This window comes from Carcharhinus amblyrhynchos, chromosome 20 (genome assembly GCF_965287045.1).
Source record: "Carcharhinus amblyrhynchos chromosome 20, sCarAmb.v2.hapA, whole genome shotgun sequence".
NCBI classification, from domain to species: Eukaryota; Metazoa; Chordata; class Chondrichthyes; order Carcharhiniformes; family Carcharhinidae; genus Carcharhinus; species Carcharhinus amblyrhynchos.
In genome coordinates this window covers 27,470,518-27,489,242 of record NC_137343.1, presented here as the reverse complement: position 1 = coordinate 27,489,242, position 18,725 = coordinate 27,470,518, and the positions used below count along the sequence as shown (strand labels likewise).

Here is an 18,725-nt window from a genome sequence, read left to right as displayed (position 1 = left end):
TAGGAGCAGGAGTAGGCCATCTAGCCCTTCGAGCCTGCCCCGCCATTCAATAAGATCATGGCTGATCTGTCGCTGCTCAGTTCCACTTTCCCGCCCTCTCCCCATAACCCTTAATCCCCTCTCTTACCAAAAACCCATCGACCCGCGTCTTAAAAATATTTAGCGAGGTAGCCTCCACCACTTCAACGGGCAGAGAATTCCAGAGATTCACCACCCTTTGAGTGAAGAAGTTCCTCCTCAACTCCGTTCTAAACCGCCCCCCCTTTATCTTGAGGCTGGATCTTAATGCATAATATGAGCCTGGCCAAAATAAAACAGTTACCTACCAGAACTCTGTCCTCTCCAAGAGATAATAGTCTAGGTAGATTGCTGTCCAAATATATCCCAAACATGAGATTTTGGATTGGCTTAAAGTGTGCATTTTGTCTGCCTAAGTAATTCCAAGACTTATCCTTGAACAGAAAGACTGTTACTGTGGTTTTACTATCCTGCAGTAAAAAGAATAAATAATTACAAGATTCTTTGTACCAAAATTTATTATTTAGCTGGAATAAACTGCACATTGAATTATGTAATTGGTTCTTAGATGACTAATATATTTTGTGTAGTGTTAGAGTTCCAGATCCAAACCCCAACATATGTTATGAAGCCAGACTGGACCTTAATGATGTTATTATTTTGTGAGGAAAGGATGCTTCACTCCAGGAGTAATTCCACTGATAAAGTAGGGATTTTTTTAATCAAAAATAGCTTTATTCATAACACAGTTCAGTATAATTCTGACAAAACAAAGCAGCTTAACTCTTAATAGTTGAACAATCTTTAAACATGAAAATAATTTCTAACTTACCACTATTTCAGTTTCAAATAAGCAACATTCTTCCACCACACTTAAATGTCACTGTAAATACAGTTAGCAAACTTAGGCATATTTGCTATAAATCATTGTAGAAAATCTTGGATCTATCAGAGAGCAGACTTCTATCTTTAAACAGCTCCAGCTGGCAACTTCTCAACTGAAACTGAACCAGCACAGAATCTTTGCCACAGACCAAGCTCCTCCCATAAACCAGATTATCATAAGACCCTGCCCCCTAGTCAAAAATCCCAACTTCCAGTCCTTTAGTCAAATAAATCCCAGGGACCTTTTCATTTATAAGCAATAGTCTATTAGCCTTCTGCTGAATAAACACTACATGGATAAAATTAATAATTATCCTGCTGCCAGCATCTGACCTGATACACCAACTGTCTGTAAAAAAAACTGAATCTTAAAATAGTACCTCTTTAAACAAAAAAATTATCAACAGCACAGTGCCATCACAGTAGCACAGATTATTGTATACAGCAGTGTTGAAATAGAAAATTAAATTTTAAAACTGTAAAAAAGTTATATCAATCATCATTGAATATAGCATTTTACATAAGTTTTTGACCATATAAAACCAGGACTTTAAAGATGACTGAACTATTACCCTAGCTCCATATCACCTAGTCACTATGTACCACTTTATAGCTCCCTTAATAAGCATAATCTATAAAGAGAACAAACTAGAATTAACAAACAAGATTTTCTTTTCTCAACTATTGTTATTACAGGAAGATAGGTCTTTATGTGCCAATTTGGGCAGGTGATGAGTTGAAGCATGGCACATGTTTGCCTCATAGCACAGTGATAATACCCCTGCTATGGACCAGAAGCTCTGGGTTTGAGTCCAACATCAAGATTTGTTGGTCATGGAAGGGGTGTTCTACATGGCTCAACAGAGTTTGGAAATCCTTCCACCACTTCCCTGCTATTCCCCAGTGGATAAAAGAACAGTGCAGATGTGAACGTACGCTGACAACAACAACATGGCGCTTGTGGTGGTATAGATTCCAGTGAGGACATTGTTCCAAAATGTGCTAGTCACCCCAATACTTTATTGAAGCTGCTATTCTTCAAATGTGAATTTACATAATGAATGTTGATATGCTATCCTACATAAGAACATCATTTCTGAGCCCAATCCTTGGCCTTCTACAGCAATGACATAAATACTTTGTAGAAGGGGGCTCACTAGAGAGTAATCTATATAGTGCCCCTTCTGTGATCAGCTAACTCAAAACTGATCTGAAATTCAACCACACAGCTGAGTTTTGGCAGTGATTCATTTTGGTAGGACAAAGTTGAATGTGGATTCCAGAGTCAATGGCAGGGTTCTGAGGAATGTGGAGGAACAGAGAGATCTTGGGGTTCATATCCACAGATCGCTGAAGGTTGCCACTCAAGTGGATAGAGCCGTGAAGAAGGCTTATATTGTGTTATCATTTATTAGCAGGGGATTTGAGTTTAAAAGCCGTGGGGTTATGCTGCAACTTTACCAACTTGGTGAGACCACATTTGGAATATTGTGTGCAGTTCTGGTCACCTCACTATAAGAAGGATGTGGAAGCATTGGAGATTTACCAGGATGCTGCTCGTTTGGAGGGTAGGTCTTATGAGGAAAGGTTGAGGGAGTGGGGCTTTTCTCTTTAGAGCGGAGGAGAATGAGAGGCGACTTAATAGAGGTTTATAAGATGATGTGGGGGATAGATAGAGTGGACGTGTAGAGACTTTTTCCTCGGGTGGATGTAGCTGTTACTAGGGGGCGTAACTTTTAGTTTCACAGTGGGAGATATAGGAGGGATGTCCGAGATAGATTCTTTACTCAGAAAGTGGTTGGGGTGTGGAATACACAGCCTGCTATAATAATAATGGAGTCAGGTATTTTAGGAACTTTCAAGCGGTTACTGGATAGACACATGGAGCACACCAGAATGATAGGGAGTGGGGTAGCTTGATCTTGGATTTGGACATAGCTCAGCACAACATCCAGGGCCAAAGGGCCTGTACTGTGCTGTACTTTTCTATGTAAATGCTGCCTTTATTAAATGAGCAGTCAGACTTACAATTCTCCTATAGCTCACTTAGTTAGATGGTCCCCACATAAGACACTTCCAAGTACACCTTCATGTGTAATATTTCATCTGCTTGCCTCTTCATCAGGGTATATGGGATTTAAAAGAAGAATAGAAAAATAAAACCTAAAGAACTTGACATTATATTAAATTTAATTCACTATACTAGATATGAACTAGGCCTAGATTAATTGTGGTTCACCATATGGGCCTAAGTTTTACTGTACTAATAATACCACTATCACTGACTAAAACTGACAGCAACTTGGGATCCTCACATATGCATATATTAAGCTGATCTTTCTAGCATGACAATAACACTATATTTTGCACCCTCTCCTTTTTTCTTCCCTTATGCACTCTATGAGCGGTGTGTTTTTTCCGTACAGCACATAAGAAACAATATTTCACACTGTGTCCCAATACATGTGACAATAACAAATCAAATCAAATCAAATATGCAGTTAAGTAGTTTAAGTTTAAGTGTTATTTATTAGTGTCACAAGTAGGCTTACATTAATACTGCAATTAAGTTACTGTGAAAACCCCCTAGTCACTACACTCCAACGCCTATTCAGGACACTGAGGGAGAATTTATGTGCACCTGACCAGCATGCCTTTTGACTGTGCGAGGAAACCAGAGCACCTGGAAGAAATCCACACAGACAAGGGGAGGACATGTGAACTCCACACAGACAATGACCCAAGCCAGGACTTGAACCATGGTGTTGTGAGGCAGCAGCTCAACCACTATGCCACCACGCTGCCCTAATACTAAAATCCAGAAGTTGCTGTCAGTGATGTTCACAGGGTATACTGTTATGATCTCTGCTGATGGAATCTACACAGAAATCACTGTTACAACGTGACATTAGGCTAATTACCCATTATAATTATACAAAATTGGATGGAAACCTTAGCCTTATTCAATCAGGAGTAACTGGGTATTTAATATTATAGCAAGTCATAATTACTGCTGAATGACTCCTCTAGCACCCCAAAAATATTCTTACAAGTGTTAAATCTTATTTGCTTAGAAGAAAATCAATTGTGCAGATATTTTATAAAATAGCACATTTTAGTTTTTATAGTTTTAATTTTGCTTTTTTATGTCTTTTACCGAATCCCAGGTGAATGACCAAATCTTTATTTCACTTTCAGTACAATGATCTACATAAGAACATAAGAACATAAGAAATAGGAGCAGGAGTAGGCCATCTAGCCCTTCAAGCCTGCCCCGCCATTCAATAAGATCATGGCTGATCTGTTGTGGCTCAGTTCCACTTTCCCGCCCTCTCCCCATAACCCTTAATCCCCTCTCTTATCAAGAACCCATCAACCCGCTTCTTAAAAATATTTAGCGAGGCAGCCTCCACCACTTCAACGGGCAGAGAATTCCAGAGATTCACCACCCTTTGAGTGAAGAAGTTCCTCCTCAACTCCGTTCTAAACCGCCCCCCCTTTATCTTGAGGCTGTGCCCCCTAGTCCTACTGTCTTTTTTGAGCGGGAAGAGTCTCTCCACCTCTATCCTATCCATCCCATTCATCATCTTATACGTCTCAATGAGATCTCCCCTCATTCTTCTAAACTCTAACGAGTACAAGCCTAGTTTATTCAGCCTCTCCTCATAGCTCAATCCCCTCAACTCCGGTATCAGCCTAGTAAACCTCCTCTGCACTCCCTCCAGGGCCAAAATATCCTTGCGTAGGTGCGGCGCCCAAAACTGCACACAGTACTCCAGCTGCGGCCTCACCAATGCCCTATACAGCTGCAGCAAGACCTCCCTACTTTTATATTCAATCCCCCTCGCTATGAAGGCCAGCATCCCATTCGCCTTCCTGACCACCTGCTGCACCTGCAAGCTGGGCTTTTGCGACTCATGCACAAGGACCCCGAGGTCCCTCTGCACCGTCGCCTGCTGCAGTTTTTCGCCACGTAAGTAATAGTCCTTCCTACCATTCTTCCTACCAAAGTGGACCACCTCACACTTGCCAACATTAAATTCCATTTGCCATTTCCTGGCCCATTCGCCCAGCCTATCTAGATCCTTCTGCAGACTCTCCACACCCTCCGCACAATTTGCCTTTCCCCCAATCTTGGTGTCATCAGCAAATTTCGACACCATACACTCGGTTCCCTCCTCCAGATCATCTATATAAATGGTAAAAAGCTGAGGCCCCAGCACCGACCCCTGGGGCACCCCACTAGTCACCAACCGCCAATCCGAATAGCACCCATTGACCCCCACTCTCTGCCTCCTATTTGACAACCAATCCTCTATCCACGCTAACACCCTACCCCCAACTCCATGTCCCCTGACCTTCTGCAATAACCTCTTGTGAGGTACCTTGTCAAACGCCTTCTGAAAATCCAGAAAGACCACATCCACCGGCTCTCCTCTATCCACTGCCCTAGACACATCCTCATAGAACTCCAGTAAATTTGTCAGACACGACTTCCCTTTAATGAAACCGTGTTGCGTCCGCCCTATCAAGCAATTCCCTTCAAGATGCCTCGCAATTTCCTCCTTAATGACGGATTCTAACATTTTACCTACCACAGACGTTAAACTAACCGGCCTATAATTCCCCGCCTTTTGCCTGGCACCCTTCTTAAACAACGGCGTAACATTAGCCGTTTTCCAATCTTCCGGCACTTCCCCGGAATCCAGCGACGTCTGGAAAATAACCACCAAGGCATCCACTATAACCTCCGCCATTTCTTTCAGAACCCTCGGATGCATTCCATCCGGTCCTGGGGACTTGTCCACAATCAGCCCCTCCAGTCTGTCGAGCACCACCTCTCTAGTTACAGTAATGTCATTAAGACCCTCCATTCCTACCACCTTTCCATCGCTAACACCCGGCAAATTATTCACGTCCTCCTCCGTGAAGACAGAAACAAAAAAGTTATTCAAGACCTTAGCCATATCCCCATCCCCTACCACTAGCTCCCCTTTCTCATCCTCTAAAGGACCAACGTTCACCCTAGCCAGCCTCTTCCTTTTTATATATTTATAAAAACTCTTGCTATCCTTTTTTATATTAAGTGCTAGCCCAGCCTCATAGCTTCTCCTACCCTCCTTTATCAACTTCTTTGTCAATCTTTGTTGACATTTAAACCTTTCCCAATCCTCTTCTCGCCCACTGCTCTTAGCTACTCTAAATTCCTCCGCTTTTAATTTAACACTTTCCTTCACCTCCTTCGTTATCCACGGCTTATTACCTCTCTTCCTACTGTCCTTTTTAACCATCGGAATAAATTTCTGCTGAGCACCAAGAAAGATCTCCTTAAAGATCCTCCACTGCTCCTCAGCAGACCTACCTTCCAACACACTCCCCCAGTCCACATTCGCCAATTCTTCTCTCATCCTACCATACTCCCCTCTATTCAAACAAAGGACGCGTGTCCGGGAACCCACTTTCTCCTCCTCCATCTGCACCAGAAACTCCACCATACAATGATCACTCTCTCCAAGAGGATCCTTCACCGCAAGGTCCCTAATTCTACCTGCCTCATTACATAGCACCAGATCCAAGATAGCTCGCTCCCTCGTCGGCTCCAACACACACTGTTCAAGGAAATTATCCCGGCAGCATTCCAAGAACTCCTCCTCGAGCCCACCTCGTCCAACATGGGTCGACCAATCAATATGCAGATTGAAATCTCCCATAACTACTGTCGTCCCTAACTGTAACATATTTCTTGTTCTTTACTTCCTGCTTTCCTGTCAGTAAAGATTCTGCAGTCTGATTAGGAAGCAGATTCTCTACTGCCTTCCCTACTTTCAGACACAACAGACCCCTGCAGAGAGAGTTGAATTCAAATAGCTGCCCAAAGACTGGAAATCCATACTCACAAGCCTGCTAGAAGGCTGTGGACAGTTGTACATGAGGTATGACAAAAACAGTCCCTTTGCTACTCACTTTATCAAGATTTCAAGATTCAGGTATACATGCATATGTATCAGGTTCTTTTATCAATTAGTCTCAGCAACCATTAAATATTTCAATAACTCACTATGGTTGCTAGGTAAGTGGAATCATGTGAGAAGGCGATTTGAGTAACAGCATCCCTGGCATACTGGAAAGGTTCCAGGCACTCATCATTTAGAGAAATCGCATCAAGGATGGAAACACATCCGTCAGTGAGGCCAACTCCCAACAGTGTACCTACAGGAGGTAAGAAAATGTTATTCAACCAATGAAAACATCTATAGAGAACATACAGGACAAATTTACTTTTTCCATTAAATGTTCGTTCATTTCTGGGGTCTACAGAAAAGGAAATGGGGTGGTGTACAGACATCATCACAAGCAATTCACTACAAACTCCTTTACACCCAGTGTAAAGCATGGGTGTAATTCATTCCAAGCCCTGGTGTTAACCAATTTTAACAACAAGATGTGACTGCGACTGTCTGAAATAGAGGGGTAGATCTTACCAAAAACATTCTAAGTCCAGGACGGCCATGAAAACAGGAGAGTTTCTGATCCATTTTTGGGTGAGTTCAAATCCAATATCCTGTTCATTCAGTGCAGGGAAAAAACAGGCTAAAACATTTTTCACCTGTAGGGGAAGAGGCAGGACTTAAATCACCAGAAAGCCTGGTGCAGCAGCAGTGAGTGCCATTGTTCTGTGGTTGTACATGCACAATGGCAAACAGCAGAGGCCTGACAGGTGTGAGAAAGAGACCTGTCAGGCCTCTGCAGCTGCAGCCAGCCTCGACCCAGCATACCTCCAGCCCTCAGAAATAGCACCCTACTCTCTGGCTGATTGTGCCAGATATCCCCTGCCAGTAAGATCACGAGAGGTGAGAAATCGGTTGCGAATCTGATTTCTCAGCTCTCGCACAATCTTACCGGCTTGCACTCCCATCGGCCAGCAAGGCATTACGATAAGATCACCCCCAGAGCATGCGCCAGTCATCAGTGAGAACATCCCTGGCTTCATTTTGCATGAAATAATATTTACATACTAAAAAGATTGTTCTTTTAATACCTGTTTTATTATAAGTCACACATTGAATATAGTTCCCTGTTCCAAACAGCCTGCTACAGACAGGTTCCTTCTTCTCATAGTCCCAGACCTTCAAGAGTCCAGAATAGCTTCCCATGCAGATGAGAGGCTGGGTAGGACTACATGCTATAGCATGTACCGCTGCACCATGCTCCTGCAACAACACTTCAAGTTTGCATCCGTCTCCGGTTACATGAGCCACTGTAGCATCAACTGTTGCTACAACAAAGTTTCTACAAAGAACAAAACACACAATAAAGCATATCAATTAAGAAAATATTTTCATTTCTTAGGCAATAAGTGAAATTCTGCTTTTCAAATGTTAATGTGTTGAGACAACTTGAAGAGATACAAATAGGTTGGAGATATTGATAAGTATCAACAAATATTCAAAATCATAGCCTACAGTGCAGAAGAGGCCAGTTGGCTCATTGAGTCAGCACTGAGTCTGCACTACCCTCTGACAGAATACATTACCCAGGCCCTCTTCCCCACCCTATCCTGTAATCCCATCCATTTACCATCCATCTAACATACACATCTTTGGACACTAAGGGGCAATCTAGCTTGGCCAATCCACCTAACCTGCACATCTTTGGCTTGTGAGAGGAAACCAGAGTACCTGAAGGAAACCCACACAGACATGGGGACAACATGCTAACTCCATTCAAGCCCAAAATTGAACCCGGGTCCCTGACACTATGAGGCAGTAGTGCTAATGAGTCAAACTGGTCAGAAGCATTACATTACTCACACTTTATAGGCTGGGTTTCAGAGGGGAGGGAGCACATTGCTCACCTCCCTATTGCAAGAGTTGGCCAGTGGTAAAAGTCCACACAGTCACAACACACTTCCTGCAGATTAAATATGCTAAGAGTGGGGCCTTTTCTCTTTAGTGGGAGGGGATCCCACCCTTGAGAGCTACTAGTGGACTGGATGGCAAGTCTAGCATGAAAGCAACACCAACACTCATAAGTGTGTTACTGGGACTGCAAGCGGACCCAAACAGAACTTAGATGGATCTTTACCAAGTTCGTCCCAGCAGGGAGAGATTGGGAGTGTAAGGAAGGGGATGAGGAGGCTCGAGGGGACACATTTAGGAGGCCAAGTGAGGAGGAACAAAGTTGAAAGTGGGACTGCATTTTGGGAAATGGGGTGCCTCCGATTTGCAAAGGGCATGCCCCAAGGGACACCCCTTCCCCACCCCATTTCCTTCCTAGCTTTAATCATTTGTTTAAAGATTGGCCTGTCCACGCCAGCGTTTGGTAACAAGCTCAATTGATCATTAATTATTTATTCCAAAATAGTGGGCAGAATGCTGATTTTGGTCCCATTAATCTACATATTATGAGGGACAGCTTGGGAATGAGTGGGAAGATGGTAGGATGGGCAGTCCTCATATTTTGTGACCATCCCCTACCCAACTCCCAAAAACAGAGAGAGAGAGAGGCCATAAAATCTGGCCCCATATGTCTAATCATGTATCACCAACAGTGAGTATCTGTGACAAAGAACAGGCCAACAGTTCATTCCAAATTAAGTCATTGAGTAGAATTTTCCCATTCCGCCCACCACGGGAATTGTAACAGGCAAGGGGCGGATCATGAAAAGGTCCGTTGACCTCGGATGGGATTTTCCCGTTTCAGGGCAAGCGTGGCCGGAAAATCCCAACCATTGGGTTTGAGAGAGGAATATATATTTTCTTCTTCAGCTCTCCATCCATATATGACATGGAATATTCCAGAGTTAATTACCTTTGAGTTCCTACTAGCTAGTTTGCTTCCTGGCTTTGAGTCCTACATCTAGTTAAAAACTGATTACATTCTTAACATAATCAGGATATTTCGAGCAAGCATATATAATGATTAATAACCTTTAAGTAAGTACAAATATTACTAACCTGACAATAAATTGCTGAGCATTGATGGTAGATTCCGATGGATAAGAAGTTTTCTCATCAGCTTTGAGAGCTGGTTGACTGGAGAAGGAAATTGAACTGATGGGTCCCAGGTTGAAGTTACTATACCAATTAAGTAAGCAAAGCTGCTCATCATAAAACTTGATGCAACCTTTGACATCACATGTCACTATATATCTGTAATGAATATTAAAAATGCAGTTAGTATTATATAAACAAATTAATTCTGTTGCATTGGCACAAACACACTTGTCTTATTTCAACATCATTGAACTCAGAATACAACCAGCATATAAGGGTGCAAAGTGTATGCTTATGTCCACTTTCTGTAGCTTGTTTTTCGTAGAATAAATTGTTAGCCTGAACCAGAGCTACAGCTTGAGGGCCATTAAGTAAAACTGACCAGGAGTCTTTCCTGCTCTTACTACCTGTCACTGGCATGTTGGGATTTGATTGAACACACCCTGGCCATCTGGTCCTGAGGTCTAGAGACACCATCCACTGCATCGCAAGTCTGCCTTTCAACACCATTGCAATCATAGAAATACTAAGATTAACTTTTAGGTGCAACTTTATATTTGAGGAAGTTTAAGCTGTCTAACTCTTCATTCCAAGTTGATAACAAATGCCTTTCAAGTTATTAAAGTCACCTCTCAGCTCCTTACGGTATTTGCTAAAGGACATTGGGCCATAAGAACATAAGAAATAGGAGCAGGAGTAGGCCATCTAGCCCCTCGAGGCTGCCCCACCATTCAATAAGGTCATGGCTGATCTGAAGTGGATCAGTTCCACTTTCCCGCTTTCTCCACATAACCCTTAATTCCCTTGTCTGTCAAAAACCTATCTACCCGCGACTTAAATATATTTAGCGAGGTAGCCTCCACCACTTCAACAGGCAGAGAATTCCGGAGATTCACCACCCTCTGAGTGAAGAAGTTCCTCCTCAACTCTGATCTAAACTGCCCCCCACTTATCTTGAGGCTGTGCCCTCTAGTCCTGCTATCCTTTCTAAGCAGGAAGAATCTCTCTACCTCCACCCTATCCATCCCTTTCATTATCTTATACATCTCTATAAGATCCCCCCTCATCCTTCTAAACTCTGAGTACAGACCCAGTCTATTTAGTCTCTCTTCATAGTCCAACCCCCTCATCTCTGGTATCAGCCTCCTCTGCACTCCCTCCAAGGCCAAGATATCCTTGCACGTACGGCGACCAAAACTGCACACAGTACTCCAGTTGTGGCCTCACCAGTACCCTACACAGTTGCAGCAAGACCTCCCTGCTTTTATATTCTATCCCCCTCGCTATAAAGGCTAGCATTCCATTCGCCTTCTTGATCACCTGCTGCACCTGCAGACTGGGTTTTTGCGACTCATGCACAAGGACCCCCAGGTCCCTCTGCACCATAGCATGCTGCAGCTTTTCACCCTTTAAATAGTAATCCCTCCTACTATTATTTCTGCCAAAGTGGATAACCTCACACTTGCTAACATTATACTCCATCTGTCAGGTCCTCACCCACGCGCTCAGCCTATCCAGATCCCTCTGCAGACTTTCCACACCCTCCTCGCAATTTGCTTTACCACTCATCTTCGTGTCATCAGCAAATTTCGTCATCCTACACTCAGCCCCCTCTTCCAGAGCATCTATATGAATGGTAAATAGCTGAGGCCCCAGCGATCCCTGCGGCACTCCACTAGTCACCAACCGCCAATCAGAATAGCACCCATTGATACCAACTCTCTGTTTCTTATTAGACAACCAATCCTCTATCCACACTAACACTTTACCCCCAACTCCATGCCCCCTAACCTTCTGAAGCAACCTTTTATGAGGCACCTTATCAAACGCCTTTTGAAAATCTAGAAACACCACATCCACTGGTTCCCCTCTGTCTACCGCACTAGTCACATCCTCATACAAATCCAATAAATTTGTCAAACACGACTTCCCCTTAATGAATCTGTGCTGTGTCTGCTCTATCAAACCATTCCTTTCTAGGTGCCTTGCTATTTCTTCTTTGATGATGGAATCAAGCATTTTTCCAACTACAGATGTTAAACTAACCGGCCTATAATTCCCTGCCTTTTGTCTGCTACCTTTTTTAAACAGTGGCGTAGCATTAGCCATTTTCCAATCTTCCGGCACTTCCCCAGAATCCAGTGAATTTTGGTAAATAATCACTAAGGCATCCACTATCACCTCCGCCATTTCCTTCAGAACCCTGGGATGCATTCCATCCGGTCCTGGGGACTTGTCCACCTTCAGTCATATTAGTCTATCAAGCACTACCCCTCTAGTGACAGTAATTGCATTCAGGCCCTCAACTCCTACCATCCTTCTATCTTTAATATCCGGCAAACTATTCGTGTCCTCCTCCGTGAAGACTGAGGCAAAAAACTTATTTAAGGCCTCAGCCATTTCCTCATCTCCCACCACTAAATCCCCCCTCTCATCCTCTAAGGGTTCAACATTCACTCTAGCCAGCCTCCTCTCCTTTATATATTTGTAAAAACTCTTACTGTCCTTTTTTATATTTAGTGTTAGTTTAGCTTCATAGTCTATCCTTCTTTTCTTTATCAACTTCTTAGTCATTCTTTGTTGATTTTTAAACCTCTCCCAATCTTCTAATCGCCCACTACTTTTAGCCACTCTGAACGCATCAGCTTTTAATTTAATACTCTCCTGTATTTCCTTCGATAACCACGGCTGGTTATCCCTTCTCCTACATTCCTTCTTTACCATCGGAATATATTTCTGCTGAGTACTGAAAAAGATCGCCTTAAAAATCTTCCACTGTTCCTCAGCCATCCTACCAACCAATCTGCGTCCCCAATCTACATTTGCCAATTCCTCTCTCATCCTATCGTACTCCCCTCTGTTCAAACAGAGGACACAAGTTCGAGACACAACACAAAAATTGCAACGGCAGTATTTCCCTTTCATAGTAGGATCAGGGCAGTAGCTCATCATAACACTGTGCCCTAGCTCTACTCAAGGTTTCTTAACATCCCCTCAACCACAGTGGGGCCCAAAGTTATTGTCAGTTCTGTTTCCTTAACCTCTACTTTGGGTTGTGGCTGTAGTGCCAGTGGTGGCCACCACTCAGACCTGACACTACTGTGGCCACAAAGCTACCAGCCAATTGGATTAGTCAGCAGCTCTCAAAGCAAGACTTCCTCCACACATCATTTTGTGGTTCACCAAACCATCCTTGGAAGGCTGCATTTAGAAACTTATGCCATTGTTTTTCAGATTCAGGGTTGACCTGCAAATCCCTGGTTTCCTGGTTTGGCTCCTTCTTGCAATGTTGGTCAAATCACCAATTTAACACCACTGCATCTCACTTCTCCATCCTGTTAACATTCCCTGAAATTGACTAAGCAGCCAATTTTCAATCATTATTTATATAGTGCAAGAAACAGTCAGAGATGAAAATGAAATTTGACAGTGCAATGCAGAAGCTCAACAGAAGTCAGCCCCAAATCCTGATTTTGAATCCTCAGGACTCTCTTTCAAAGTGAGAACCCAATAAGCATTGCACCCACATGGAGATACTGAGGGCCATATTGAAGGACTGACTCAGATGGTAGGGATCACAGGGTAGTCCAAAGCCATCCTTAATGCTAATATCCAACAAAGATTAAACATGGCATTTACTACCTGGAGAAGGTGGTGGAAGCACAGATGTCTGCTCTTCTTCCTCTGCCAGAAAATCCTTCAGATCAGTCTGTGCATCCAATTTGAACGTATATTGGCTTTCAGGCTGAGACCATTTGGAAATAATGATTAAAAAGTGGCTTCCGAGAGCTTAGATCCATAATAAGAATGTGGCTAGAGTCTGTCTTCACCATATTATTTTTTGTTCTGCTGACAGCTCCTTTAACCTTTCTAACTAATGGCTCCCCCTCAAATGGCTTTGCATACTTATGAAACATTACATAATGCAAAGAAACAAATACTAGAGAAAAAATTCAAGTTATAAACACGTTGATTGGTTCATGATTACAACTAAAATCCTCAATTCTTAACTTCAACTTAGAAATTAAGTTCTGTGATTGTTTTTTCTATCTCTTTTACTCTCATCTTTGAGAAAATATTTAGCTTTCAATTTGTAAATAATGGCATAATTAAGATTTCAAATCATCTCAATGCAAATAAGTATGTTGCAAGGTACAGTTTAAAAAACAGTTGAATTGTACGTTCATCAAGTCCTATAGTTGATTATGGAGAAATTTTCATTCGATATCACAATTATTTCTTCATTTGTGGTATTCTCTGAAAAGGTGAAGATATAGGGAAGATTTCTATTTGGTGCAAAATTATAAAAGTATTCTTTATCTGTGTTATAATTTCAGTAGCGAAAGAAAATGATGTGTAGACACACTCATGTTAAAATTCATCTTTAAACTATTAATTCAATCAAAAAGATCCCACTAATTCAGAAGTGTTTTAAGAATCCAGCAGGGGAAAAATTTCTTCTAACAAAAAATGAGAGAAAAATGTTTCTCCTTTTCCAGCAGTGATGACGCATGAACAAAAGATTTTGAAGGCACCACTTCAAAATATGTAATTTCTAAGAAAATAATTTTGTTAAGGGACCAGTAATGAAATAAAAACATACATTTTCCTATTTTGGAGGGCAATTTTGAATGATTGCAATGAAAGTTACATATACATCTGAGTTTTGCAAAGAATTCAATGGTTAAAACGTGCCTTTCCCTCACCTGTCAGACACAGTGACCACTGTAATACTATCATTTTGCAGTTTCATCAGTTTTAGTGCTTTTTTTTTGTATGATTTTGCTGCATCAAATTGAAGTTGTGGTGTCTGCACAGTGTCCCAGATAACCAAATTCCCCGCAGAAGTAGCACTGAGTACTTGTGATGGGGTAAGATGAAAAACGGATTGACTGTAGAGTCCCACAGTCTTGTTAAATGTCTGTGGAAGGAAAGCTTAAGCAGTTAACCATTTGGCTGTAAAGAGGCAAACACCAACCACCTCGCTGCAATTCTAAAGAAGCATTGGTTATTTTCAGCAAATAGGAAGTTTGAAAACCGCTGCTTAATAGTTATTAACATAGTCTATGTTATTCCTGTCAACCCCTTCAACTATCAGGCTGCAAGTCTGCTCTAAACCAAGTCATGTTACTCAGCTCCTATCAGCATGCTGTCGCGAGAGACTGCTCTCTCCTCTGATTTTCTTTCCCATTGTTGGAAGAGATCAGACCGTTAGTTATGCACTTGGTTTGAATCAGAAACTAAAGGAAACAAGGCATGTCTGTCCTCTCCATGCCATTAACAGTCACAGCTGACATTCAACACCGCCACACCACATCTCAACATTGTTTTTAAGATATTTATAACTTTCTTGTGAATAAATGAATTAATTGATGCATCATTAAATGCTTTGGTTTTAATTCTGTTTCAGATATCTGCTGCTCTGCAAAGAAAAGGAAATCCTCTCAGCTCTAGCTGAGGCTTTTTAACTTAAAAAATGTAAATAACTTTCAAAAATGCTACATAATGTGGAAAATATTGAGTATTTCAGAAACAAAAATGCTCCATCATTAAATTAATGATCTAACTATATTGATGTACAAACATTATATGTGTAGTTTATTTCAGATTTCAATGTATCACTCTAAATAATAATATGTCATCAATGCTTACTTCATCTGTAAGGATTGGTGATGCAAATTCCAACTGGTTATTTTTCTAAAAGGAATGCAAAATACAGACATAAATTAATGAATACACAACTATTAAAATTGCAGTACATATCTGCATATTAATATTTAGTTTGTCTTAAAAATTAGCATAACTTTCCTGTAAAAATAAATGCCGTTTGCCAATGCTCCTTATTTTGCCCTTTCCACTGCAGTTCTTTTTCCAAAATATCGATATATGCGGCAAATTGCCTTTATGTCGTTGTTCAGTTTCTGATTGCTGGTTATTACAGATTTTAATAGAGAACTGTGTAATCAGGACCGCTTCAACAAGCGGGAACGGCCTTTTGAGTAATTAACTGTTTCTCCATATCTATTTTTCTTTCTCAAACAAAAACATGTTGTTATTATAATTGTAACAAGTTGACATAAGTTGCTCCATTTTAAACGTGAACACAGGAATTTATTTATGGAGCAGTAAAATTCAGGATAGAATGCATGGCTTTAAATAACGACTAACGTATGCCTGCAGGCTGTGTTCCAATAACCCTGCCTCAATCGAAGATTACATTTGTTCTTAACTCCCTATTTCCAATGAAAATCAAATAGAGTATTTAAAAAAAAGAAAATCAAGAATTTCTTTCAGTATTCTCTGTCCTGGAGCTGGAATGTACAAAAAGTTACAAATGTCCTTAATTGACCTCAGTTTATGAGCAGTTACAACTGCCTGGATTTCCCACACAAAGCATTTAGGTAATGATTTTAAGAGACAGGGCATATCAGATTATCTATATGCTGCATGAGAAAGATTTGAACAGATCTGGAATTATGTTGGATGTACAAAACTAAAAATTTTAAAACTAAACTGCCCAGAGAAGATGCCAAAGTCAATCATGCAAATTTCAACTGCTTGATAAATCCTTTATGAATCAAGGTCACACATTTTTTAGAAAATGAAATTACTGTGTTGTATATTACTTACATAACATTTATCAGTGAATTAGACATGTTAGACCTAAGTTTCAAGTTTTGGACAGAACTGCAGTTTTCCCCTCAAACAAAACTGTGTCATGACAGCAAGAATAATGGAAAGATCTGCACCAGGCTCTCAGGCACTCCACACTGCAATTCTCCCACACAGTCACTTTTTTGGAGAGTGGTGAGTTTTGCGCAGGTACTGGACAGGGCAGGGCCTAAACACAATGGTCAGCCTGTCTTCAAAGTGCTCTGGTACCGTTCCGCAAGAGCACTCTGATCTCACAGTGCGCTGGGAGACTCCCTCCCACACCCCAATGGACATCAGGACCTCCCGCCCCCCAGCAATCAGTGGCATGCTTCCCTCTCCCCCCAACACAGGTTACTTGCATCAGGGCATCAAGAACTTTCCAATCAGTCCCTCTGCCTGGCAACATGCACCCCCATCGTGACCCCCAACATGAACCCCCCACCATGACCACCCCAACCCTCTGTTCGACCTCTGCATGATCCACTTCATGATCCATTTCCCCCCGCCTGTCACAGCCCACACCAGACCCCATCTCCCCCAGGCACTGTCCCAACTGGCACTTCCAGGGTGCCTTGTGACTACTTCTGAGGATCCTGGTGGGAATGCCAGTGTGTCCGGAGGGTAATGCCCAATGGGCACTTTCTGGCCAGGCCCTCAATTACCCAGGACTTAAATGGCTTCTGAGCCCCCCCCACCCGGCATAACCATCACGCCAGGTGTCTGCTAGTGAAGACTAGTAGTGATTCTTGCTGTTAATGTGCTGCGTCTGAAAGCTAGAAGACTCCATGTGCTGGGTTTCAAATAGGCTAAGCATATTTAAATGTTACTTTAAATATGCTAATCAGAAATAATCAGAAATATGCCTTTTCTGGGCACCATCTGATTTGTGCCATTAGAAAGGGGCCAGGATGATCAGAAACCAATTTGCGCCAGGTATGAAACCAATTTTTAAATTCGCGTGCTATTTTCTGGGATTAGCAAGCTTTGCAGCAGGCACGGAAGGATCGAAAAATTGCCCCCATCATCTGAAATCTTTCTCCAAATGTCATCATTTATTTGTAGCCATCTTCTAATATTTGCCAAGCAAAATTTAAAAAAAGACATTTGAAGTAAATGAGTGGGTCACAGCTCGCTAATGTGCAATAAAACTCACCCAAGTATAGAATACAACTTCAGTTTTACTGTTGCTCAGCAGTTCAGTATTATCCTCAGGATTAAATAGTACAAAAGTCTAGAAGAATAAAACAGGATAACTTAAGAGAAACTACCAAGCTACTTATCAACTTGTTATAGTCCATCTAAGTGAATATCTGACAAATTACCTTAGATTAAAATGAATTTTAAAAAATCAAAAAATCTAGATTCATTCCTGATTGCTGAATAATTATTAACATAAACTACAGTTATACAAAAATGTTTTTTATACAAATTTCAGCTGTTATGTTTAGCAGTTAAATGACAGTCACTTTCTGAAAATCCTCTTTATTGTGAATTCATAGAAATCATAGAAACCCTACATTGCAGAAGGAAGCCATTCTGCCCCGTTGTGTCGGCACCAATAACAATCCCATCCATGCCCAATCCTTGTAATCCCACCTATGTACCTCGCTAATCCCTCTAATTTACACATCACGGGACACTAAGGGGCAATTCAGCATGACCAATCTACCTAACCCGCACATCTCTGGACTGTGGGAGGAAACTGGAATGCCCGGAGGAAATCCACACAGACAAGGGGAGAATGTGCAAACTCCACACAGGCAGTGACCCTTGCTGGGAATCAAACCCGGGTCTCTGGAGCTATGAGACAGCAGCGCTAACCACTGTGCCGCCCTAGAAGACCATTAGAATAATAGAATAGAAAAGAATTAGAAGATCAATGCAAGAATAAAGATTTTACATTTTCAAAACTGTTTCCATTAGAATTAATTTTTAATCAGCAGTTACATAACACCAAGGCTGTACTCATACTCACTGTGAAGCATTAGCAAGTAGATACTGCTAAATTTATGAGTAACACAGGTCACTTTCATAGAATAAATTAAGTACATTATAACAACACAGCATTAAAATGAATTAGGTAAATATGCTTCATGAAAATAGCTGCAAACAGAATTAAGCCTTTTAAACATTTGATTATGTGGCAAATATGTTTATGCAGAAAAATCTGTT

The 18,725-nt window shown here is 41.5% G+C and overlaps 1 protein-coding gene across 2 annotated transcripts in view; it reads right to left on the bottom strand.

Annotated features, from left to right (window-relative positions):
- The window catches only part of cfap251 (cilia and flagella associated protein 251), a 75,479-nt gene that overhangs the window by 31,341 nt on the left and 25,413 nt on the right, over positions 1 to 18,725 (bottom strand). For both annotated transcript variants that reach the window (XM_080208312.1, XM_080208314.1), the window contains 7 exons: positions 17,707 to 17,784; positions 15,552 to 15,596; positions 14,606 to 14,820; positions 9,861 to 10,055; positions 7,943 to 8,193; positions 6,962 to 7,113; positions 327 to 488 (listed from right to left, as the gene is read on the bottom strand). In XM_080208312.1, the coding sequence (XP_080064438.1) occupies positions 327 to 488; positions 6,962 to 7,113; positions 7,943 to 8,193; positions 9,861 to 10,055; positions 14,606 to 14,820; positions 15,552 to 15,596; positions 17,707 to 17,784 (1,098 nt within the window). The remainder of the gene's footprint in view (positions 1 to 326; positions 489 to 6,961; positions 7,114 to 7,942; positions 8,194 to 9,860; positions 10,056 to 14,605; positions 14,821 to 15,551; positions 15,597 to 17,706; positions 17,785 to 18,725) is intronic.